This window comes from Bison bison, unplaced genomic scaffold, assembly GCF_000754665.1.
Source record: "Bison bison bison isolate TAMUID 2011002044 unplaced genomic scaffold, Bison_UMD1.0 scf7180017864142, whole genome shotgun sequence".
In the NCBI taxonomy this organism is placed as follows: Eukaryota; Metazoa; Chordata; class Mammalia; order Artiodactyla; family Bovidae; genus Bison; species Bison bison.
The window spans coordinates 1,029,992-1,054,326 of NW_011494714.1; the positions used below are offsets into that span (position 1 = coordinate 1,029,992).

General features: G+C 47.2%; 1 protein-coding gene across 2 annotated transcripts in view; it reads left to right on the forward strand.

Moving 5' to 3' along the window:
* DAPK2 (death-associated protein kinase 2) overlaps positions 1–7,131 on the forward strand; it is a 142,686-nt gene extending 135,555 nt beyond the window's left edge. Inside the window, exons 10-13 of one of the 2 annotated variants that reach the window (XM_010840211.1) lie at positions 2,775–2,864; positions 2,984–3,067; positions 5,294–5,356; positions 5,836–7,131. In XM_010840211.1, the coding sequence (XP_010838513.1) occupies positions 2,775–2,864; positions 2,984–3,067; positions 5,294–5,356; positions 5,836–5,916 (318 nt within the window). In that variant the 3' untranslated portion in view covers positions 5,917–7,131. The remainder of the gene's footprint in view (positions 1–2,774; positions 2,865–2,983; positions 3,068–5,293; positions 5,357–5,835) is intronic. The other variant, XM_010840212.1, reaches the window with a different exon arrangement.
* The last annotated feature ends 17,204 nt before the right edge of the window (positions 7,132–24,335 follow it).

The following is a 24,335-nucleotide window of genomic DNA, read 5'->3' on the forward strand; positions in this document are numbered from 1 at the left end:
GTACTCTTTGGACCAAACCACTGTGTCCCAGTTTGGAAGGGTGAACAGCCTCTGGCTCTCTCGTCTCCCCTCTGTGTCAAGGTGGCATGGACTCTCCCCCATGCTCCCTGACCTCCCCAGGACTCCGTGTCTCACCTCACTGGTCCCGCCAGGCAGAGCTGTGGGGAGTCAGGGTATCGTGACACCCTTCCGTGGTCTCACAGCTGGGTGGACCCAGGTGCCTGGGCCTCTTATGGGCGGGAATGAGTAGGTCCCAGGTCCTGGGGCTTTGTTCTGGTTTATTCTGCTGCAGCTCAGGGAAACAGTTCACCCACACAGTGCTTCCGCACCCACCACCTTAAGCTCTGGATCAGGAGTAGGTGGTGAGGAAATGCTGACAGAAACATGAAGAAAATCATTCCTGTTATTGGCCACTAGTGGGAGATGACTGTACTGCAGAGCCGACCAAGAGAGGAGCTGTGTATGATAAAGGAGCACACACATGTTTGGGTCAGGTTGGGAGAGACATTGTTTCTTGGAGGTTATCTTGGAAGAGGTCATAATTGAATTGGGCTTTGAAATACACAGAGGCCTTCCTGGAGGAGGGACGTTGGGTGAACGTGGAAAGAGCCTCCTGCCAGAAGATATCAGGTCCAGAGCAGTGTGCCTCAGCCATATGCACGGGCTTCCACAGACATCTGGCGGCATGATGACAGATAAGCAGGCGTGGAGATGTGCTCACAGTGTGGTTAGGAGATGAGACCAGCATCAGGAATCATGAGCGGCCTCACTCACTGAGGTCACTGAGGTGCAAAAGGAGGCACTGCTTTCAGGAGGCTGTCAGAGCAGAGAGAAAAAATAGAGCTGGATGGGACCTTATGGACGAACGTGGGTGGTTCATTTTCTTGAGGTCACAGAGTCCTTTAAGAATCATTCAAAGCTCCTGACTCTTCTCAGAGGAAAAATATGTCTGTATCTATACACTAAGTTTTTAAAAATTGAGATATAATTCACATACTATAAAACTCACTAGAAAATATACAATTCAGGGCTTGTTCGTGCATTCACGAGGTTGTACAACCATCGTCACTATCTAATTCCAGGACATTTTCATCACCCTAGAAAGAAACTTTATAACCTTTCACAGTCATTCTCCATTTTCCCCTCTCTCCAGCCCAAGCAACTACTAATCTACTTTCTTCCTCTGCGGATTTGCCTATTCTGGATATCTGGGGCATTTTATGTGACTCAGTTCAGTTCGGTCGCTCAGTTGTGTCTGACTCTTTGTGACCCCATGGATTGCAGCACACCAGGCTTGTTTATGTGATTAGAATTATACAATATGTGGCATCCTGTGTTTGGCATCTTTCACTTACTATATTGTTTTCAAGGTTTATTCATGTTGTAGTATGTATTAGTACTTCATTCTTTTCATGAATGGATTTTCCATTTAGTTCTTCCATTGTATGGATAGAGTGGGCTTCCCTGGTGGCTCAATGGTAGAGAACCTGCCTGCCAATGCAGGAGACACAGGTTTGATCCCTGGGTTGGGAGGATCCCCTGGAGAAGGGAGTGGCTACCCACTCCAGTATTCTTGCCTGGAAAATCCCATAGACAGAGGAGCCTGGTGGGCTACGGTCCATGGGATCACTAAAGAGTCAGACACAGCTCAGTGACTAAAGCAACAACCTGGGCAGGCTGCATTTTTTTTTGTCCACGCATCAGTTGATGCATGTTTAGGTTGCTTCCACTTTTTGTCTGTTATAAATGATGCTGCTGTGAACATCCATGTACAAGTTTATGCACTAAAATCTGCAGGTCGTTTCAGGAGGTTCACAGAACCCCTGAAACTCATCTCTTGAATTCTTGAATTTGGAAAATCTTGTTTATGAAGAGGCAGGAATTCACGAGGGAATGAGCTCCTTACACTGGAGTCCATTAAATATGCCCACTTTTTAATATCAGTTGACTCTAATACTCTTGCCTAAAAAAGCCCATGGACAGAGGAGCCTGGCAGTCTACAGTCCATGGGGACACAAAGAGTCGGACACAACTGAGCGACTTCACTTTCTTTCTTTCTTTATCAAAATAAAGCTATTTTTAAAATAAAATAATTTTTATAAAGATGGAATGGAGAAGACAGGAAGGCTATCAGTAATTTATTACTATTTATTGAGCAACTCTAAGCTAAGCACTTCACATCCCACAGTCATTTAATCCTAAATAACCCTGTGACACAATGTTATTCATTATCCCCATATTACAGATGAGAAAATGGAGACTCAGAGAAGCCATGCCAGGTTTCTTGGAGAAGTCAGAGCTTAAGCTGAGCCTTGACTGCCAGGCAGTGAAAGGAACACGTCCCATCTCCTCTCGATCCCCATCAAAGCCCTTATTTCCTTCCGTTTATTTTTAAATGGAGTATTAATGCCCCATCTGCTAGCAAGGCATCCATTTTGCTAAGCCCAGAACTGACCAGTTTACGGTGGGTATCCTGAACTGCCGTAGGATGACCCTTCCCCAGAGGGACCCCCCTGCCTCCTGCTCTTTCCCTTTATGGGGGTCAAGCCTCCAGTCCAGCCAGTGTGCTGTGGTAATAATAGCTCAGGGGTGCCCTGGGCATCTCCGGGACAGCTGAGATTCATCTGGAGCCCTTGCCCTCAGTGTGAGGTCCTTCTGTGTGTCCTGTCCAGCAGGCAGGTCCCAGGGTCAGGCTGAGGGTGGCATGTGGTCAAGGGTTTAGCTGCTCTCCGAAGCCCAGTGTCAGCCACCATGCTCTCTGCTTTGTCTCCCAGCCAGTGGACAGCCAGCAAGCCCTGATGCGCAGGGAGTCTGTGGTCAACCTGGAGAACTTCAAGAAGCAGTATGTCCGAAGGCGGTGGAAGGTGGGTCAGGGTTTGGGGTGGGGCGGGGGTGCTGAGGTGGGTTCCTGGTTCCTTCCAGACCCCTCCAGCGTCTCTGCGCACATTCTGACCTGGCGGTTCCCCTCTGCTCCCTCCCTCAGCTCTCCTTCAGCATTGTCTCCTTGTGTAACCACCTCACCCGATCCCTGATGAAGAAGATGCACCCGAGGCGGAACGAGGACCTGGTGGGTAAACACAGTGCTCTCGGAGCATGTAGCCTTGACCTGGGAGGAGCTGTGGGGAGCAGGTGGGGCTCAACTGCTTCCAGCAGGCTCTGCACTGTGTGATCAGCAGAGGCTGTGTTCATGGGTGACCACTGGGGTGGTGCTGGAAGATGGGTGCTCCAAGGGGGGTGGTGCATGAGCCTCTAGAGGCTCTTGAATCCTTTCCTAATGGGCTTTTGGAGGGACTGCTGCTGCCATTCCACAGCCCCAGCTTCCCTGGAGGATCTGTAGCCTGTTAGGGGCTGCGGGAACTCTGGTCAATGAGACTACCACAGGCGGGCAATCCAAAGTCAGTTCCTGATAATCCAGATATCTGCTGATATCTGAATGAGAGTTTTACATTCATTTGCCAATTTTCCCACTTCTGCTTTGCTTTAGATTATCAATAACAATAATAATATAATAATATTTAGATGATATATATAATTAGCTTGTTGCAACTTTATGTATATTTAAAATGGGAGACTCATAATGTCAAGAGCATGGCTTCTGGAGCCAGACTGCCAGGATTCAAATCTGCCACTTACTAGCTGTGTGACCTTCAGGACATGACTTAACCTCTCTGTGCTAAATGAAATCACTTGTAAAAAGGGGTTAGCAATAGTTCTTACCTCACAGGGCAGTCATGAGAATTAAATGATGATATATTCTTAGAGTCTGGCATTTTAAGTGCTCAATACTTATTAGCAGCTATTATTGTTTAAAATCTTCTTGTAGACTCTCAAATGCAGTGCTGGTGCTACCAAGTGCAGTGTTAGTATTGTGGCTGGTCAAGGGTCCCTGACAGACCCTCCTCACAGCTTGCCAAGTGTGGTGACGGCCTCTCGAATGGCACAGGTTGGGAGAGGTAACTCCCTACTCAGGAAGAGGCCGTAAGGCAGCAGCCTGCCTGTCAGCCCTGGGCAGCCTCGGGGCACACAGCACTTAGGCTACATCCCAGGTCTTGGGACTGCCCCTGTGTGCCCCCCACCAGCCCGAGCTCTTCTTGAGCTTGGGGAACTGGAGGACTTATGGGTTAGAGGCCCATAAACTGTGGGCTTTGGCCAAGCTGTGTTCCTTCTCTGGCCACCTTCCTCATCTGCTATAAAAGCGGACTGGAACAGCTTCAGCTGTTTGCAACAAATTGTGATAAATTCTCTTTTCATTTTATTCTGTTACAAATATTTTCTAATTTTCCTTCTTAGATACAACCATCATTTAAAAGTGGACATTTAGTTTCTAAATACATAGCGTTCTTAACCTTAAAAAAGAAGTGGGGAGGGGACTGGACTTGCTCCTTCTGAGAATCCCTGTTAATCACAAGCAGATTGTCACCCAGCTTACTTTGTTATTATTTGGCTCTGACTCATGCTAAAAAGTTGCGATTCAGCAGAGTTTGCGTTATTTTTATTGTTATAGCCAGGCTAGGTCCAGGATGTATTTGGCTAAAGTTGATCTCGACTTTGAATTTCGAGCTGGTTCAGGCCAAGGGAAGGAGAGGGGCCCCTGAGTAAACACACGGCTGACAGTGGGCACACCTCTCAGGCTGAGTTGGCCTGATACAATGCTGGCCATTGGGAAAGAGGAACAGAGAGTAATTGAAAAGAATGTAAAATTCTTGCCTAATTTTTGTCTATGTGTGAACATTTAAAATAGTTCTCTTTTTACTCAAACACACAGCACCTGATATCAACCCAATGGCTCATCCTCTAAGTAGAAAAGAAATGGGTCCCAGACATCTATTATACAGCTTTCCCAAACAAAAAACAAAAACAAAAACAAAAAAAAGAGAGAAAAAGAAAGATAGACACATCCTTTTGTTTAGGAAGCATTAAAATTTAAAATCTGAGGACTTCTCTGGTAGTCCAGTGGTTAAGACTCCATACTTCCACTGCAGGGGGTATGGGTTCGACCCCCAGTCAGGGAATTAAGTTCACACAGGCCACAAGTTGTGGACAAAAAATAGGGGGAAAAAATACAGAAAAAAAGCTTTAAAAAAATAAAAATAAATAAAACTGTACATCTGACAACAGATTTTTCTATGATTTGCATAAGTCTTTCTCAATTAATACTTCTTTCAATAGTTGTAATTATTTAAGTAAATGCATGTGGAATGAATGAAAGAGGCATCGTGACTTCCAGGGTGGCTGCCTCTGCTCTGGCTTAGCTATGTAGGAGCTGATAGAATCTGCTTTACTCTTTTTCCAGTTCATAAAAACGGGGCACAGAAGCCATTGGCCTGGAAAGACTACGCGGCAGGACTGGCTAAAGGTATAGCCTAAGCCAGTCAAAGCAGAGGGGGTGAGGTGGCCGTCAGAGCTTGGGGAGGTCCTGCTAGCCCTACTTCATTCTCTCTAGGCTGAGGTCAGGAGACCTACCAGCCCACTAACCAACTAGCCAAGTGGTCTTAATTATGTGGCAGCCACAAAGGACACCAGATATAATTTTCATGATTATCATTTGGCCTCTTCTGGTGCCTGACTTCCGCTAGAGGCTCTGCCTGCTTTCCCTCCTCCTGGGAAGGAGGCCTCCAGGCAGTTGGTCTGGCCCTGCCTCGGGGCCCTCCCCATCCCTATCTCATCCACCCCTGGTCTCTGGACAGAGCAACAGGATTCCCCTCTATGTCCACCTCCCTGGTTTACAGGCTCCTGACTCAGGTGCCTCAGCCCAGGTTGCCCGGCATGACTTCATTTTTGGCATCTTCTGACCTTCTTGCTCTGAGTCTCTCTCTCTTTTTCTTTTTTTCCCAGAGGAATTGTGAGAGTGACACAGAGGAGGACATCGCCAAGAGGAAAGTCCTCCATCCCCGGAGGAGGAGCAGTACCTCCTAACTGACCAGGCTCTAGGTGGCCACCAGGGAAACCCAGGCCCAGCAAGTCTCCTTTCTCTGCAGACTCTTGGACCCTGCTTGTCACCAGCGCCTGAGCATTCTGCAACCCTGAGCACTTTGCAAGAGAGATGGGCATGCAGGATTCAGAAGGATTTGCAGGGGATCCAGGAGATCCTGGGAGCTATGGCTATCTCCTATGGAGGAGATTCCAACATTCCCAAAGCCCTTAATTCTCCATAAAATGGGCTTTAACCTGTCTGCCCACCTCAGAACCTGGGATGGGATATGGCCCTAAGAAAATGATGTAGACGACCATCATCACCATCATCATGGGTAAAGGTCAGATTTGGGCAGCTTTCCTTACAGGATGAGGGAGTTCAGAACCAGCCTGGTCAAAAATTATACCAGGAAGACAGATACCTCACCTGTGGGCAGAAGATACAGAGTGAATGTTGGGGTATGAGGGACCAGTCCTGTGACCTCCCAGAACCCACATGGAGTCAGCGTGTCACGCCGGCCAACTTATCAAACCTCCTAAAGCAGCCCATCGCCAGCCCACTGTGTCGTAATTTTTTTCACTTTTATTAAACTTCTTGTTTACCTGATGCTCAGCTTCTTTTTGAGCTATCTGCATCTGATTTTCTTTAGCTCAGGTGCCTATGACTCTGGGGAGCACCCAGGGTTGGGGTGCTGAGTGGATAGCACCTCAGAAGGTCATACTGAACCACCTGTCCTGGACTGCAGGGTGCCTGCCTTCTACATCTTTCCTCAAAGGTGTGCAGCCCAAGAAAACCAGGCTGGATGCCAGCATAGAATGCCTGTGTTCCCTCTGCCATGGGGACCATCACCTCTGCTGGTACCACAGAATATTTGGAGATAGATATTCAAAGAGGTAGCTAAGGAAAATGAGGTCTTGAGGTGGCCCCAGATCCAATACGACTGGCGTCCTTATAAGAAGAGAGATCAAAGGAAGAATGTATGAAGAGACAGCGGGAAGGCGTCCATCTGCAAGCTGAGGGGAGAGGCCTCAGGAAAACTAACCCTGCCAAGACCTCAATGTCAGACTTCTGGCCTCTGGAACTGTGATGAAGTCAATTTCTGTTTTTTAAGCCACCCAGACTGTGCTGCTTTGTGAAGGCAGCTCTAGAGAACTAATACACCTGCCCAGTGATGGCCGAGATAGGGGCGGGGGCCTTCTGAGGATATGATTAGAGAAGGTCAAAGAAGGACCTACAGGGAGAAAGGAAAGGAGAGACAGATGGATTACCTGGACCCTTGAGTAAATATGGCTGAGAACCTTAGCCACACAGGAGTTTGGGCCCCGCTTTCTAGGCCAAAAGAATGGTGGTGCTGACCAGAAACCCAAACCGGAAGTAAAAGAAGTCAAGGTGAGGCACCAAGACTGAGAAAGTACATGGGAAGAGGTGGAAAGAAAAGGAGAGAGGTTCCGGAAGGTGAGTGAGGGGAAGTGTGCCAGGAAGCAGAGAGGGAAAGAAAAGAAAGGGAAGGCCTAGGGAAAGGGGAGGCCATCCTTTCCCACTGTCAGCAGCAGATTTCAAGAACGTTGTATGAGAGCATGGACAGAGCAGCCCTCATCCAGTGAATGGATCCGGGGCAAAATGGCCCCATAGGATCAGAAAGTCAGTCCGATTTCAGAAAAGCTTCCAGCCAGAAATGGAGTGACCTGCAAGCTTGTTGAAGAAAGCTCTGCTGTTGCCCTGTAGTTCCTAGACACCCCAGTTCTCAGGAGGATCCAGCTCTGTGCCTCCCTCTAGCCTCTGGAGGACAGCCAAGGCCAAGAACCACTGACTGTGTTCAGGGCCCCTTGGTCCTGGCTGTGGCTGGACGCACAAATCATCAGGGAGTGCTCTAGAACAAGGGCTCCCGGGAGCTCCCAAGAAGTAATAATGTGGTAGTGGGGAGGGGACTGCCCGCCTGCTAGGAAGAAGAGGAGTGAGTGGCTTTTACAAATCCAGTCTTGAGTTTCCAATCATGACCAAAGGGCAAGCCTTTTGGAACTTGTCTGGCCCAACTACTGCATTGAACTGAAGAGGACACTGAAGCTGAGAGGAAGTGACTTGTTCAGCTTCACACAGCAAATTTGTGAAAGTGCCTGATGAAAGCCCAGACTTCCTGATTCCTAGTACAGTGCTCATTTCTACAACGTGATGAACTGTGGGAGACTTTGCAGGAAATGGACGGACCCTTTGCTTTGCGTCATCTTAAACACGCTCTCGTCTGTTCTTTACTGTTGCTGTCTTGTCGTTCATTTCTTTGAAATAGACAAAATGGTCACACTTGCTTCTTTTCAAAGGGCATTGCCCCTGAGTAGGGACAGCTTGGTAGCTAGCCTCCCATGGGCTGCAAGTCAGTCAGTGAACTGGTTTTGGACTTGCTCTGTATGCCTGGGACTGTTCTAGATGGGGAGCTAGAACAATTAATAACACGGAGGTGACATCTCCCCTACAGGGGTCGACATTCTGTAAGCCCTGGGAATCCAGGGCTCCATCCTGCCCATAGGCTGCTCCTCCCACCTCTTTCCCATCCCTGTTGCCTGAGTCCTCCCCGACCTGCTCCACCCACACCAGCTCTCTGGGGTTCAGTAGCACTCACTGGGTTTCCTGAATCCCTCAGGAAGCACAGGAGCAGGCAGTGAGCAGAGGGGGACCTTTGAGAATATGCACATCCTTTGAGGATGATTTTGATACCCAGGAGTCCGAAGCCAAACACCTGTGCCAATCCCATCCGGGGGTCTGGTCCCTGTGGCCTCTGGTCCAGCAGATGGCTGCTGCCCTCCAGGTGTGAGGAGGGGTGGAGCAGCTGGCCCAGGGGAACTGAGTGTGCTGGGTGCATTCTGAAGAAGGCTTCACTGACCAATTGATACTTCAAGAGACCACAGCGTGCCCTGAGGCAGATGGAACATTTCTAGTGACATTTCTGAGAGCTGTGCTCAGTTAAAAGGCAGTCTTCAAAGAGTCTGAAGGTTCCCTGTCCCTGTGTTTGCAAGATGCTGCATTAATATTTCACAAATGCACCTATAAATATTTCAGTGCTCTGCATTTTAATGTCAATCTCACTGGTTTTCCTGACTCCGGATCTTAGATTTCATTTGCCTTTTCCACTAGCCTTTTCATTTGCTGATAACCTTATTTTGGAAGGAGATGAAGGCCATATCAGAAGAAATGAGCCACAGAATCTCTGTGGAAGGAAAGTAGGTAGGTACATACAAAAAGACCTAAACTGAGGACTGGGATAGTGTAGGGAATTTCATCTGGCACGGGCTTATAGAACTTTTCATCTCGTGCCCCAGTTGATGTCATCCCGACATTGTTTGGTTCACTGTTGCTGCACCCCAAAGAAAAATTGTCCCTTGGTGGTCTGCTAAGAGGGTCCCATTCTAAGGAGACCTTAATAGGCTTTGGTATTGGAACAGTTGAAGAACTATAAACAATGGTTAATTCACATTTCAAAAGTCAGAAACACAGTTGGTGACCTCTCATCAATAGTTTCTGTTTTCAACCTTTTTCCTACTAGTTTCCTCTTTCTCTTCCCCTCCATCCATTAGCAAGTCATAAATATATAGCTGAAGTATATGTTTTAGTAATGTCTTTACTTTTTGAATAAAGTTTGTGTTCCCAGTTCTTAATCTAAAAAAAAAAAAAAACGGTTATATTATCTGGGGAGAAATAATTTTTTAAGCTTTTCCTCCCACACTGATCTACAGATCAGTGATCCTCTACCACTGTGCTAGAAACAAAAAAAAAAGAAAGAAAAAAAAGCTCACAATAATTTTTTTAAAAACCTGTTCTGCAGTAGGAGCACTTATATACAACATTTTAACATTTTATTTAATCTTTGTAACCTTGTAAGATAAAGGAGAGCTCCATTTCTATAGATGAGGAAGCTGAGACTCAATGGAGTTAAGAAATTTGCATGCGATGGAACAGCTGCAGCACTTGGAATCTGGATTCCAGCCCAGTTTCGCCTACCTCCAATTCTACATCCTTCTCTACTTTTCCTGGGGAGGCAGTGTTGAGTGAACAAAACATCCCAGAGAACCAGAGACAGCATGATACTGTTTTTATAAAGCTCAAAATCTGTACTATACTTTGTTTGGGAGTGCATGCCAATGTGATAGAACAGTATTTTAAAGACAAGGCAATAATTACACACAAAATTCAAGATGAAGCCTACCTCTGACAGCCGAGATGGGAAAGAGGTCAGCAGTGGTGCTAAGCTGTCAGCAGAGAAGTTCTGGAGAAATTCATGATGGGCTCACAGGACTTCATTTTATTACTTTGCCTTATCAATTACACAGGAATTATCTACATTTTTCCATCAAATGTTATATTAAAATCATAAAGGGAGAGGGATTTTCCTGGTGGTCCAGTGGTGTGGGTTTGATCCCTGGTTGGGGAACCAAGATCCCACATGCCTCATAGTATGGCCAAAAAATTCTTAAAAATTAAATAAAATTGTTGGTACTTTAATAATAATAAAGGGAGAAAGTAAGGTGAAAAAAATCAGCCCAAATGGTCATGAAGCTGAACCTCCAATATTTTGGCCACCTGATGCTAACAGCCAACTCATGGAAAAGACTCTGATGCTGGGATAGACTGAAAAAGGAAAAAAGGAAAAGAGGGTAACAGAGGATGAAATGGTTGGATGGTATCACCAACTCAATGGACATGAACTTGGGCAAACTCTGGGAGATAGGAACGGGGATGCATGGCATGCTACAGTCCACGGGTTCACAAAGAGTTGGACACGATTTAATAACTGAACAGCTATCATGAGATGCCATAGTGGGCAGGACATGGAGGCTGCATGGCAATGATCCCTGAATGTGCCTTTGCCCTCAAGACTTGATGCCGGGCATTGCCCTGTGTCCTTTTACTTTGATCCAAGGTCATTGTGCCACCCCGTGTGAATGCTTTGACTGAATTATTATATTTCCATTTTAAAGAGAAGAAGCAGAATATCCCTCCTGCGTCCCAGGTCACCTCCCCAGCCAATCCCTTCCCTTGGAATATGCCTAAAGATTGTGGTCTGAGGACATCTTCTGAGCCCAGCTACATTGTTGGCCAACTCACGCTCTGGTGCCTTCCTGTCTCTCTGGGCTTAATCCCAGAGGCTGGACAGGGTTTGAAAAGCCATCTGGGCCATTCCCCTGCTCATTTTGAATTGAGAAGAGGCAATCCAGTTCTGTGTCTTCCCTCAATTTCCTGTCTTAACTCTTAACCAAAAGTGTTAGTCACTCAGTCATGTCCAACTCTTTGTAACCCCATGGACAGTAGCTCGCCAGGCTTCTCTGTCCATGGAATTCCTCAGGCAAGAATACTGGAGTGAGTAGCCATTGCCTTCCACAAGAGATCTTCCTGACCCAGGGATTGAACCCAGGTCTCCTGCATTACAGGCAGATTCTTTACCCTCTGAGCCACCAGGGAAGCCCCTCTTAACCGAAAGGCCTGGGTTAATTCCCTGACACTTTTCAGCTTTTGGATCTTGACCTTGTCCTTCACCATTTCTGGGCCTCAGTTTTCTCATCTGTGCACTGGTGATAATTATATCAGTGTTATTTGTCATGAGTGCCTCATTGAGACCCATTTTGTAAGGGAGGTTTGACAATTTTGAAGAACTTGGTAAACATAGGGACTTGTTATTTACATAACTTAGTTGCACTCTGAGACCATAGGCGTAAGGAGCAGCTCTGAGAAACATAAGAGCAGAACACCCATGGCAACAGTGGAACTCAACACTGGTGCCCTGGACGCCAGGTTGTGGGTCCTGGGGTCCTAGCTCACCTCCCACTCATCTCTTCTGCCCCAACGCCCCTGTGTGATGCCTGATCCTGCACAGACACTCAGCAGTGGTTTATTAAACAGAGGAGGAAGCAGGAAGGGCTCCCGCGTGTGGGCCCAAGGCTCTCAGCTGGCCACCTTCTGCCCACCCCGCTGGAGGGTGCCTGCCAGGGGGGCCGGAGGCAGGAACAGAACCCTGCTGGAGGCAGCGTGCTGAGAGCCAGGCCTTTTCAGTCAAGTCTTGTGTAGCTCACCTCAAAGGGCGTAACGGCTCTTTGAAGAAGTAAACGCTGGAATCAAACTCTTCGGTCCCCACTTTGTTCCTTGTTTTGTTGTTTTTGATGTTGTTTTAATTTGCTAGGGTGGCCATTACAAGATAGGTAGCCTGGGTGGCTTAAACAACAGAAATTTATTTTCTCACAGCTTGAGAGGCTGGAAGTCCAATATCAAGGTGTCAGCAGGGTTGGTTTCCTCTGGGGGCTCTGTCCTCAGCCCGCAGACAGCTGCCCTTTCTCTTCACATGGTTGTTCCTCTGGGCACAAGCATCCCTGGGCTCTGTGTGTCGGTATTTCCCCTTCCTGTAAGGCCACCAGTCGTACTGGGCTAGGGCCCACCCTCCTGGGTCAGTAACTTGATCACCTCTTTGAAGGCATGCGTGCGTGCTCAGCCACTTCAGTTGTGTCTGACTCTTTGCAATCCCATGGACTGTAGCCTGCCAGGCTCCTCTGTCCATGGGATTTTCCAGGCAAGAATACTGGGGTGGGTTGCCATTTCCTTCTCCAGGGGATCTTCCCAACCTGCATGGCAAGTCTCTTGCATTGGCAGACAGGTTCTTTACCACTAGCGCCACCTGAAGGCCCTACAGCCAAATACAGTCCCATTCTGAGGTCCTGGGGGTTAGGACATACGAGTTTGTAGGGAAGGTGGAAGACACAATTCAGCCTATAACAAGTATATTCTTTAAGAATTATTTGAGTTTTTGATGTCTGCCTCCTCCTGTGGGCTGTAAGCTCCATGAGAGCAGTATGGTCTGTCTGCTGTTCTGTGTATAGTGCCTGTGGGTGTTCATAAGTATTTATGGACTGAATTAATAAATGGCTTGTTTTTCTTTGGTTGATGCAAGATGGCAAGGAAAGCTGCAGGACCTCACATTGGCAAGAAGCCAAAACAGAGCCCTGAGAACCAGGCACCCAGCAGCCACCCTCTCCCCACCTTCTGTCCCACAGAGCCTACTGGTTTAATACAAACTGGTGCCGAATAGGCCTACTACAGGTCAGATGTTCGTCTGGCCGTAAGGATGAGTAAGCTTCTGCTAAGATGAGGGGAAAGAAAGTAGTGGTTAGCATTCTGTTTGTTCATCCTTATGTCTTCCCCTGATGATGGGAAAGATTGAAGGCAGAAGGAGAAGAGGGCAGCAGAGGATGAGATGGTTAGATAGCATCACTGACTCAATGAACATGAATTTGAGCAGACTCTGGGAGATAGTGGAGGACAGAGGAGTTGGCATGCTGCAGTCCATGGGGTCACAGGGAGTCAGACACAACTTAGCGACTGAACAACAGCAACAACAATGCCTTCCCATGGGTGAACTTTGGTAAGTCACCAAATGAAGGAATAAAACTTCTCTGGGTGTTGAATTAGTCGTGTGATGAAATAAGAGTTTACCACTTTTCCCCACCTCTAGACATCATAACCCTGACTCCAGGTCAGAGACCCAGAGGGCCCTGCTGGAGAGCCAGCGGCCACCTGTTGGGATTGGAGGAGGTGTTCAAGGTCAAGCATAGACAGCATATCGATCTCTGGCTGCGTGTTTTGGAAGAATGAGTGTGTGTGTGTGTTCTGGGTGTTTCAAGGTACCTGCGTGTGTACATCTGTCTCTGGGATATTTGGAGGTATGTGTGTCCATCACTGGGTGTATCTGAGTTTTCCCTTTGTTTCTGTGTGTGTGTGTGTGTGTGTGTGTGTGTATCTGACTGGGTGTCTGGGTGTGCATCTGTCTCTGTGTGCGTGGATCTGGGTGTCTGGGGTGTTGTCAGAAAGGACTCATGGTGAAGTGCCTCTGCCCCAGGCTTTGCAGCATTTGTCCTAATGCTGTCAGACCTCCAAGGCTGGTCTATTTGCCATTCCAGGGGACAGAGTTGAGGACAGCCACGTCTGCTGAGTCATAAGGATGTGGGCTCTGTGTGTCCACAGTTGGACGGATCTCCTTTCACACACATAGAGGGGAAATTTCAGATGGGTTGGCTGACCCTGCATGCTCTCAGAAGGTCCTGACCTCAGCCAGCCCCAGGAAGGAGCGGAAATGAGAATGCTCAGAAGACCTAGAGGTTGGCAGGAGGCGAGCTGAGACTTGGGTGCTCCCCAACTGGGTACCCTAGGTCACGGCTTTCTCAGGCTCTTCCAATAACCAACCTGCCAGCTTTGCAACTGATTGATGACCACTTCCTGTTGGAGGAGGAAGCCAGGGCAGATGGTCCTCACCGATACAAACTCCAGACCTCACCAAACTCCTAGTGCTAACCCTGGAAGGTCCCCCCAGGCCACGAGTCTGGACTCTGGGAAATCCTTCTCTTCCCTCCCCAGTCCACCCAACCAACAAATAAACAAAGAACACCACAATAGTATGCCTAGCCACAATGCAGTCAAGGGAGTCTTTCAAGCTTGTCTGATATAAACAGTAAAATTTCCCCAGGGTTGGCAGGGACGGGAAGCCTCCGTCACTGACTCCCTGATTGGAAATGATTTCATAGGTTCTTTTCCAAGAGAAGATGAAGAAGGGCAAAAAGGCCTTTGTAGGGTGTACCTGGCAGGGCATGGGAAGTAAACACACCTTCTGAGAATTGACACAGGCCTGACGTGGAGCTGGGCACTGTTTCCCGGGAGCCCAGACTGGGGGTGAACCTGTAGATATCCAGCTGATCCAGAGATAGGGTGCCTCCTGTCCATGAGGCTGCAGCCACAGGTGGGTGAGGTGAGGCAAGGGGGTACGGGTGCATCAGGGAAGGGCTGGTTCTTCTGTACGTGCGTACGTGCTAAGTCCCTCCCCCCATGACGGTAGCCCACCAGGCTCTGCTGTCCATGGGATTCTCCAGGCAAGTATACTGGAGCAGATCACCATCTCCTACTCCTGGATCTTCCTAACTCAGGGATCGAACCCAAGTCTCCTGCACTGCAGGCAGATTCTTTACCACCGAGCCACCAGGGAAGCCCTGGTCCTTCTGAGGAAGTAGTATTCAAAGGCAGGAGAGGGACCAGCTCGAAGCAGGGCCCTCACAACTGGTCACTTCTTGTATTTAGACTGTGAAGGCGACTGACAACCATCATGTCTCTTTACCATCTCTCACTTCTGGCAAGGTCCAGCGGACCCGTGAGACTTTGTGGGTCTGGACTTCAGGGCAGTGAGTTTAGTGGGGATCTGCTTCTCCTGTGGAGAGAGGAGCCTGAGAAGGAGGTTGAATGTCAGTACTGCCTAATCAGGGACTTCAGTGACTGTAAATGCCCATCCAACCCCACTGAAGATGACCACAAGCCAAGGAGTTCACGATCTCCAGGCAGGATCCTCAAGAACTGGTGTCAAACTATTCACGTTGTTATAAGATTTTCTCAGGGTGAGTTCAGATCTGCCTCTCTGAAGTTCCAAGTGGTGTCCTGGTTCTATCTTCTGGGGTCCCATCCATTTAACAAATGTGTAGATAAAGATGAAAAAGGCAGTCTGTGTCCTCAAGGTATCCACAGACCAGTGACAAGAACATCTGTTACACGGGGCAGAATGAAATAGGGGCTAAGCTGTAATCTGAGGGATGAGTCCCTTGTCCTGACTCATGGGGGCCTATTAGGCATCCAGAGGAGGTGACACTGGAAACAGGCTTAAAGGACAAGGGGGCTGGTGCATGTGGAGGGGCTGTGGAGTCCAGGCCAGGAGAAGCTTGAGAGAAGACACAGAAGCAGGAGACAGCAGAGCATCTCCTGAGGATATGGGGTAGCCTGGCAGGGTAGCAGCCTCGTATGGCGGGAAGATGTGGGGGAGATGAGGGCTGAATCACAGAGGGGTTTGAATCCAGGCCTGGGTCTTTATTCAATGGGCCATGGAGAGGCTCAGAGGTTTTGTGAGACTTTATCAGAGCCGAGGTTTACATCAGTGATTTTCAAAGGGTGTTCCCTGGCCAGCAGCATCGGCATTGTCTTGTTGCTGCTACTAAGTCACTTCAGTCGTGTCCGACTCTGTGCGACCCCATAGACGGCAGCCCACCAAGCTTCCCCGTCCCTGGGATTCTCCAGGCAAGAACACTGGAGTGGGTTGCCATTTCCTTCTCCAATGCATGAAAGTGAAAAGTGAAAGTGAAGTCGCTCAGTCATGTCTGACTCTTCACGACCCCATGGACTGCAGCCTACCAGGCTCCTCCGTCCATGGGATTTTCTAGGCAAAAGTACTGGAGTGGGGTGCCATTGCCTTCTCTGATTGTCTTGTTAGAAATGCAGATTACCAAGCCCCGCCCAGACCTGCTGAATCAGAAACTCTGAGGGTGGGGCCGCACTGACTGCTTACCCAGGGCCTCCAGGTGATCCTGATGCACTGCTTAGGAAAACAACCCTGAGAGCCAGGTGAGGTGGGCGGAGTCTGGAGGAGGGAGAGCGTTGAAGGGCTTTTCGAACCACCTTGAGTGGGGCCCAGGAGGCCACCTGGCCTGGGAAGGAGGCAGGAAGAGGCAGGCAGATTTGGTTTCCAGTGCCAGGACCTCTAGCTTTTCATGAACCTGAGCCAGGGACTTCCCTTTCCTGGGCTTCAGTTTCTGCATCTTCAGAGAGGAGTTTCAGCTGGAGTAAGGTAGGAGACCATCAACAACCACGGGATTCAGGGCTTTCAGTGCTAAAACCAGGGGCATCTAGGGCAAACGGGGATGGTTTATCCACCACTTCCCCCCGCCGACCAAACAGTGCCCAGAAGGAAGCACTGCTCAGGATGCTTCCAGACTGAATGCTGAGAGTGGGGTTGCTGAGGGGCCCAAAGCCCATTCTTGAGCACTTTGGTGGTAGCTGAAGCTGCCAATTCCTCTTGCTACCATTTGGTGCCCATGTACCAGGAGCCTGTCTCCCACGCCTCTGCCCTGTCTGGCTCCAGAGGCCAGCAGAAAGGGAGACAGGGCCCTGGTCCGGCAAGGGCACAAGGCTGGCTCCCCTAGGTCATGTTGCTGGCCAGGTGCCTCAGTCACAGGAAATACAATATGGCTGAGGCCTCCAGGCCACTGCTGATGCTGCTGGAGGCTGAAAATACCCAGCGCCCTGGCCTGGGCGCCTGGCTGACTCTTCTGGGTCAGGAGTCGGGGGAGCGGCTGTGGTGTCTGTTACTTCACTAGTCTGATCTCAACTCGGTTCTCACCACTTTGGCCAGGGGCCTCTGGGGGTGGGGGTGAGGAATTGCAGCCCTCTTTTCTTACAGTTGGATTTCCTTTTAATCAAAGTATAGTAGATTTATGATGCGTTAATTTCTGCTGTACAGTAAAGTGATTCACATCCATGTACATGTATATACACATTCCTTTTTGTATTCTTTTCCATTATGGGTTATCACAGATGGTGAATATAGTTTCCTGTGCTCTAGAGTAGGGCCTTGTTGTTTGCCCATTCTCTGTATAATAGTTCCACTTGCTGGTCCCGAGCTCCCAGTCTATCCCTCCCCCACTCCCATCCCCCTCCCCCTTGGCAACCGCGTCGTTCTCTATGTCCGTGTTCGGTTTCTGTTACCTAGACAGGTTCACGATGTCGTATTTTAGATTTCATATGTGAGTGAAATCATATGGTATTTGTCTTTCTCTTTTGGACTTATTTCACTTAGTATGATAATGTCTAGTTGCATCCACATTGCTGCAAAATGGCATCACTTCGTTCTTTTTTATGGCTGAGTTGTATCCCGTTGTATATACATTCCACATCTTTTTTTAATCCATTCATCTGTTGATGGGCATCTAGGTTGCTCCCATGTCTTGGCTATTGTAAACAGTGCTGCTATGAACATTGGGGTGCATGTATCTTTTTGAATTAGTTTTTTTTGGATAGATGCCCAGGAGTGGATAATATGGCAGCTCTATTTTTAGCTTTTTGAGGAACCTCTACACTGTTTTTCATGGTCACTGTACCAACTTATATTTCTACCAATAGTGTAAGAGGGCTTCCTTTTCTCCACACCCTCTCCAGCATTTGTATTTGTAGACTTATTAATGATGGCCGTTCTGACTGTTGTGAGGTGGTACCTCATTATAGTTTTGATTTGCATTTCTCTAATAATTAGCCATGTTAGGCGTCTTTCATGTGCCTGTTGGTCATCTGTATGTCTTCTTTGGAGAAATATGTATTTAGGTCTTCTGCCCATTTTTCAGTTGGGTTGTTTGTTTTTGGTTGTTGAGTTGTATGAGCTGTTTGTATATCTTGGAAATTAAGCCCTTGTCAGTTGCATCATTTGCAAATATTTTCTCCCACTCTGTAGGTTGTCTTTTCATTTCAGGTTGATGGTTTCTTTTGCTGACGAAAGCTTATAAGTTTGATTCAGCCCCATTTGTTTATTTTTGCTTTTATTTCTATTGCCTTGGGAGACTGCCCTAAGAAAACATTGGTATGATTTATGTCAGAGTGCTTTGCCTATGTTCTCTTCTAGGAGTTTTATGGTGTCACATCTTGCATTTAAGTCTTCAAGCCATTTTGAGTTTATTTTTGTGCGTGGTGTGAGGATGTGTTTTAACTTCACTATGTGTAGCTGTCCAATTTTCCCAGTACAGCTTGCCGATGAGACTTTTACCCATTACATATTCTTGCCTCATTTGTCGAAGCTTAACTGACAGTAGGTGTGTGGGTCCATTTCTGGACTCTGTTCTGCTCCAATGATCCATATGTCTGTCTTTTGTGCCAATGCCATGCTGTTTTGATGGCTGTAGCTTTGTAATCCAGGAGAGTTATGCCCCCTGCTTTGTTCTTTTCCCTCCGAATTGCTTTTCTGAGGCAACTCTGAGTCTTTTTTATGGTTCCATATAAATTTTAGGATTTGTTCTAGTTCTGTGAAAAATGTTATGGGTAATTTGATAGGGATCGCATTAAATCCCTACAGCTGAGTTTTTAAAAACAGGGACCTGAGGTGGAAACATCAGATAGAAAGGTTACCCATGGCTCAGAAAAGTGGGTCAGTTTTTCCTGAAGATCTCAAGGAACCTCTCCATGTGTCTTGCTGGTCCTCGTGTTCATCCACGGACCAGTAATGCAGACTGGGAGTGATTAGGGCATTTGTTTTGACCTGAGACTCAGGGCCTCAGAGCTTGGGGCAGAGATAGATTCTGCAAAACTGGTAGCAGGGAACTGAGGCCATTGCCAAGAGAAGACGAACAGATGTTGGGAGGGACCCAATGTCTCCCTCAAGCTCTCACCCTTTCCTGCTGGACGGTGCTCTTCACCTAGTTCCACTGCTAGGATGCCCTCCACACGTTCAGGGTAGCCTCTTGGGCAAACTCTGGAGTTCGAATGGGTCTCACACTCCCAATATGCACCCACACCTGCCCAGGAGCCAGGCCTGATGCAGCCTCCAAATTCTGCAGTCCCTTCTCATATCTACCCCTCTTCCCTGAAAAGAACTTCAAACCTGGGCAGGTTTGCTAGTCTCAGGGGTGAAAATACGGGATTGGGAGTCAGGCCAGGCCTCCAGGTTTGAGTCTCAGCTCATCCCAGCTTGGTTGAGTGACTTTCAGCAAGAAATTGAACCTCAGTTTTGCGTTTTATAAAATGGGAATAACGCTGTATTCCTTGAAGCGCTGCTATGAGGATGAAATTGAGTGAACAAATGTGTGAAAGCTAATAGGGTAGGAACTTCCCTGGTGGTCCAATGGCTAAGACTGGGCTGTCAGTGCATGGAGCCCAGGTTTGATCCCTGATCAGGGAGCTAGACCCCACATGCCACAACTAAGAGCTCGCATGCTGAACTAAAAGGTTCTGAGTGCACAACTAAGACCCTTATTTACTTATTTATTAAGTAAATAAATATTTTGAAAAATATACAAAAGAGCCACCTGCTTACAAAAAGAAGAGCTAATGGGGTAGGTGCCCAGTATATCACGCTCAAAAAGTGGTTGCTGCTACAACAGTCATGCATTTTCTTGATGTCATACAGTAAAAGAATAAGAACAAATACATAAATGAGGAAACTGGAGCAAAAGAGAAAGGTGGAGACTCTTTGGAGTGTATCTGCCCGTGGCACCCACTCTGGTTAAATCTGAGGTTGGCAGGTGCCTTAAAGTGAATGAGAGGCCATGCCTCCCAGGCCTCTCAGCACTGTGGCGGGTACACTCCACAGGCTGGGGTTAGTTAGGAAACCTCACTGCCCAGCCACAGGGTACAATCTGATTTCCACTCAGCCAGAACCCCACACCATCACATGACCATCAGCAAGCACAAAGCCAGCCCAGCCTCTTCCTACCTGTCTGTGCTGGGGGCAGTTTGAGTTAGAGAAGTAATGATAATAGTGGTCCCATTTGTCATGTGCCTGCAATGTGCCAGATGACTTGCATATATTATCTTCAATCTTCACGACAATCCTGAAAAAGAGCTATTGGTTCCATTTTACAGATGAGGAAAACTGAGGCTCAGAGAGGCAAATGACTTTTCTAAGACTGCATAGCTAAGCATAGACTAACAGGAAAGTTTAGGTTCCAATCCAGTTTTAGCTGGCTCTGAAGTCCTAGTGCTTTGGACCCCAGAGTGAGGAGAGGAAGGCTCAAGCTCCAGGTCATTAATTCCCGTGGGATGGGTCAAGTTCCTCTGCTTGCTGGTCCTCAGTTTCCTCACCTGTGAGTCATGTGACACTAAAGATCAGGATTTTATTCTCCTGGCATCTGACTTCTTGGAGGCCCATTACTGCCATGGGTACAGAGCACAGCCAAGGCAGAACAGTGACACAGGTGACCTCAGTATGTCCCTGTTTCTCTTGTGAGGCTCTCCCTCCAGCCAAGGTGGTATCTTTCAACTGCCAGGCAGCTTTGAACCCAGGTGTCACCCATTCAGGCTGCTTTACCCTGTTCTCTGGACATTGCTGCTCACAGCCTCAAATAGGACATTTTCAGCCTGGTGTCTTCTCTTTGCTGGGTTCTGCCATCTTTGAGAAGACAGAGCAGAGAAGCTGAGATGCATGTCTGAATTAGAGGGTGAAAGGTTAATGGGCTCTTTAGTTGCATTTAATCAGAAGCTTCTGGAAACAGTGTCATAACCCTAAAGAGCAAGTGGTCAATTTAGTAACTTCATCAGTGCCTCTCTGAGTTCCCTTAAGGCCCTGCACATTCTCTGTGATTTGGCTGTATTTAGCTCTCCTCCAGACCTATGCATTCCCTGAGGGCAGGGGCTGGGATTTGCTCCCTGTCTAGAAGAAGTGCTCGATGGAGCACCAAGGCCACCATACCCCAGGGGGTGACTGGACCTGGATCTGACCCTGCCTGTGGAAGCATTAGCCACTTTCTGAGCTCCCTCACTGCCTCAGCCAAGCCTGGAATTTACTCCTTAGTAGATGGAGAAGGAAATGGCAACCCACTCCAGTGTTCTTGCCTGGAGAATCCCAGGGACGGGGGAGCCTGGTGGGCTGCCGTTTATGGGGTCGCACAGAGTCGAACACAACTGAAGCAACTTAGCAGCAGCAGCAGCTAAAGAAGAGGTGGCTCAGGGGTAAAGTATCGACCCTCCAATGCAGGAGACTTAGGTTCAGTCCTTGGGCCAGAAAGATCTCCTGTCAAAGGAAATGGCAACCCACTCCAGTATTCTTGCCTGGAGAATTCCATGAGTGAAAGGCCTGGAGGCTACAGTCCATGAGCTCACAACAGTTGGAAACAACTTAGTGATTGAAGAACAACAGTGAAAGAAGCAAGAAGGTCAAAGGAGAGAGGGAGAGTGTTTAGAAATACTAGAAGCATACAGATTTCTCAGTCATTCCAGCAGATCCCTCCCAGTTCTGTGGCCACAGAAAACTCCTAGGAGCCAGGCTACTCTCTTTTGGGCAGGAGAGTAAATTTATCAAAAAGTAACTGAAGGGAAGATAACATTTATTAGTATCAAATTCTTGCTAGTGCAGGCATTGTTCTAGATGTGCATGCAGATGCTATCTGACTTGGACCAGTGCCCATTTGATAGATGAGAAAACTGAGGACCTGAGGGGTTAATCCATATGAGATAACAAAGCTAGTGGGATTCCCTGGCAGTCCAGTGGTTTAGACTCCTCACTTCCACTGTAGGATAGAAGGTTCCATAGCTGGTTGGGGAACTAAGATCCTGCATGCCGCACAGTGCAACCAAAACAGAGAGAGAGATAGCAAGGCTAGTAGGTGGTGGAGCCAGGGTTTGAACCCAGGTCTGTCTAACTTTTAAGTCCATGTGCTCTGTGCTCCTGCAGGCTGCCTCTGGGTGGCTCCTCTGGAACGCAGAGGCCATGGAACTCTGAACGCTGTGCCTTATTCCAAACCAGAACCCAGACAACTAGTCTTGGAGGCTGACTATATACCCACTGGAGTCGCCCTCACCCAGCCTGTGGGCACAGAGTGCTGTTACTCCATATCCTCATCCGCATCTGCTGAGCATCCCCAGAGATTTTTTTCCAAAGGATGCTTGGAATCGTGTCTGACTAAGGCCACCAGGTGGCGCAGTGTGGGCCGCAGGCCCCTGATTCTTGGCTCTAAGGCTCAGTTCTTGGTGATCTTCTGTGATAGACCAGGATTCCCCTAAGAGGTTCCTGGGAACCTCTGAAAATACAGGTCCAATCCCTGAGAGTCTGGTTTGATCCTCTTGATTGAGTTCCTGGAATCTTCCATTACTTGAAAGTTGTTTTTTTGTTTTCTGAATAGGTAAATTTGAATTCTCATGGTTCAAAAATTTTAAAGTATGGAAGGATATATAGAGAAAAATCCTCTACTCCCCAGCAAGTATTCACTATTATTAGTAACTTGTGAATCTATTTAGAGATTATACATGTGTATATAATGTTATATATGTAACATCTCTATATAAGATCATATGTAAGAGCACACGTATATAAGATATACATTCTTATGATACATAAGATATATCATATGACATGATATGATGTATATTCTTTTTCCCTTTTTACACAATGGTTGCATTATCTTTTTACTAAATGATTTTTATTTTGTTGTATACAATTTCAAAATTTTATGTCTAATGGCCCAGTAGGTAAAGAATCTACCTGAAATGCAGGAGACACAGGTTCAGTCTCTGGCTCAGAAAGAGGAAATGGCAACCCACTCCAATATTCTTGCCTGAAAAATCCCATGGACAGAGGAGCCTGGTGGGCTACAGTTCAAAGGGTTGCAAAGAGTCAGATATGACTGAGCTTCTAAGCATATACACACATCTAATCATAAATTTTACAAGAAAAAAAGGTATTTGCAGTCTTCTATTAAGTAAGACTATTGACATTTAAAGCAATAAAATGACTGATCTAAGCCATATTTTATTTGCTAATATAGAGATAAGATATGCCATGTATACGTGCAACAAAAGAAGCAGAATGAATAGATTTTAATTAAAGTAACAAAGTAAATTGTATGTTCCTTTATGTTCCTAAAATTATATGATTTACTTGTCTAGCAAATGCTAGACAAGTAAATCACAAGTAAAAATATTAACAAGAAATAGCTGTTGATTTAATAGGAATATGAATATCTCAGCCACAATCCTTACTGTAAAACTTCATTTGATTTTTGATAGCCAATCTCAAATTGTCATTTCACGACTATCTCATACTCTAGTTCACCAGGTATGTGAATGTCACTCATTTTGTCTTTTATCAGTGTTAATGATGAACACTTTCATGGCATCCTTAATTTGTACAAGTTTGTCAAAAAAAACTTCTTTCCAGGTATTATGCTACTTGTCTTTCAAGTAATCTTGCTCATTTGACTTAACAGAAGCTAAAATAACATGATGCTTCTGATGGCTGTGTTGGGTTCTTTCCAAATGTTGCTCAGCCTCTTGGCTTTGGGGAGGTGTGGCTCTCATAATCTCTGCTTTGGAAGTTGGGTTCTTAACGTCCCAATGTATGATGATGCCAAACCACTGGCTGTACACTTCCAAGTACTCTTGGGATGGGGTGGCATGTGCCCAGTTTCCCAGCCACAGTAACCTTCTTCTGCAACATGGAAGTCTGGTTGCCTTTAGAGGTGAAAGTATTGCTTATAATATATACTATTTGGCACCTTGCTTTTTTCACATAATAATATAGAGAATTTTTTCCCATATCAGTTCATAAAAAGCTTCCTTATTCTTCATTATAGTTGTATCAGTTCAGTCACTCAGTCGTGTCCAACTCTTTGTGACCCCATGGACTGCAGCACACCAGACCTCCCTGTCCATCACCAACTCCTGGAGTTTACCCAGACCCATGTCCATTGAGTCGGTGATGCCATCCAACTATCTCATCCTCTGTCGTCCCCTTCTCCTGCCTTCAATCTTTCCCAGCTTCAGTGTCTTTTCAAATGAGTCAGTTCTTCAGCAGGTGGCCAAAGTATTGGGCTTTCAGCTTCAAAATCAGTCCTTCCAATGAACACTCAGGACTGGTTTCCTTTAGAATGGACTGGTTGGATCTCCT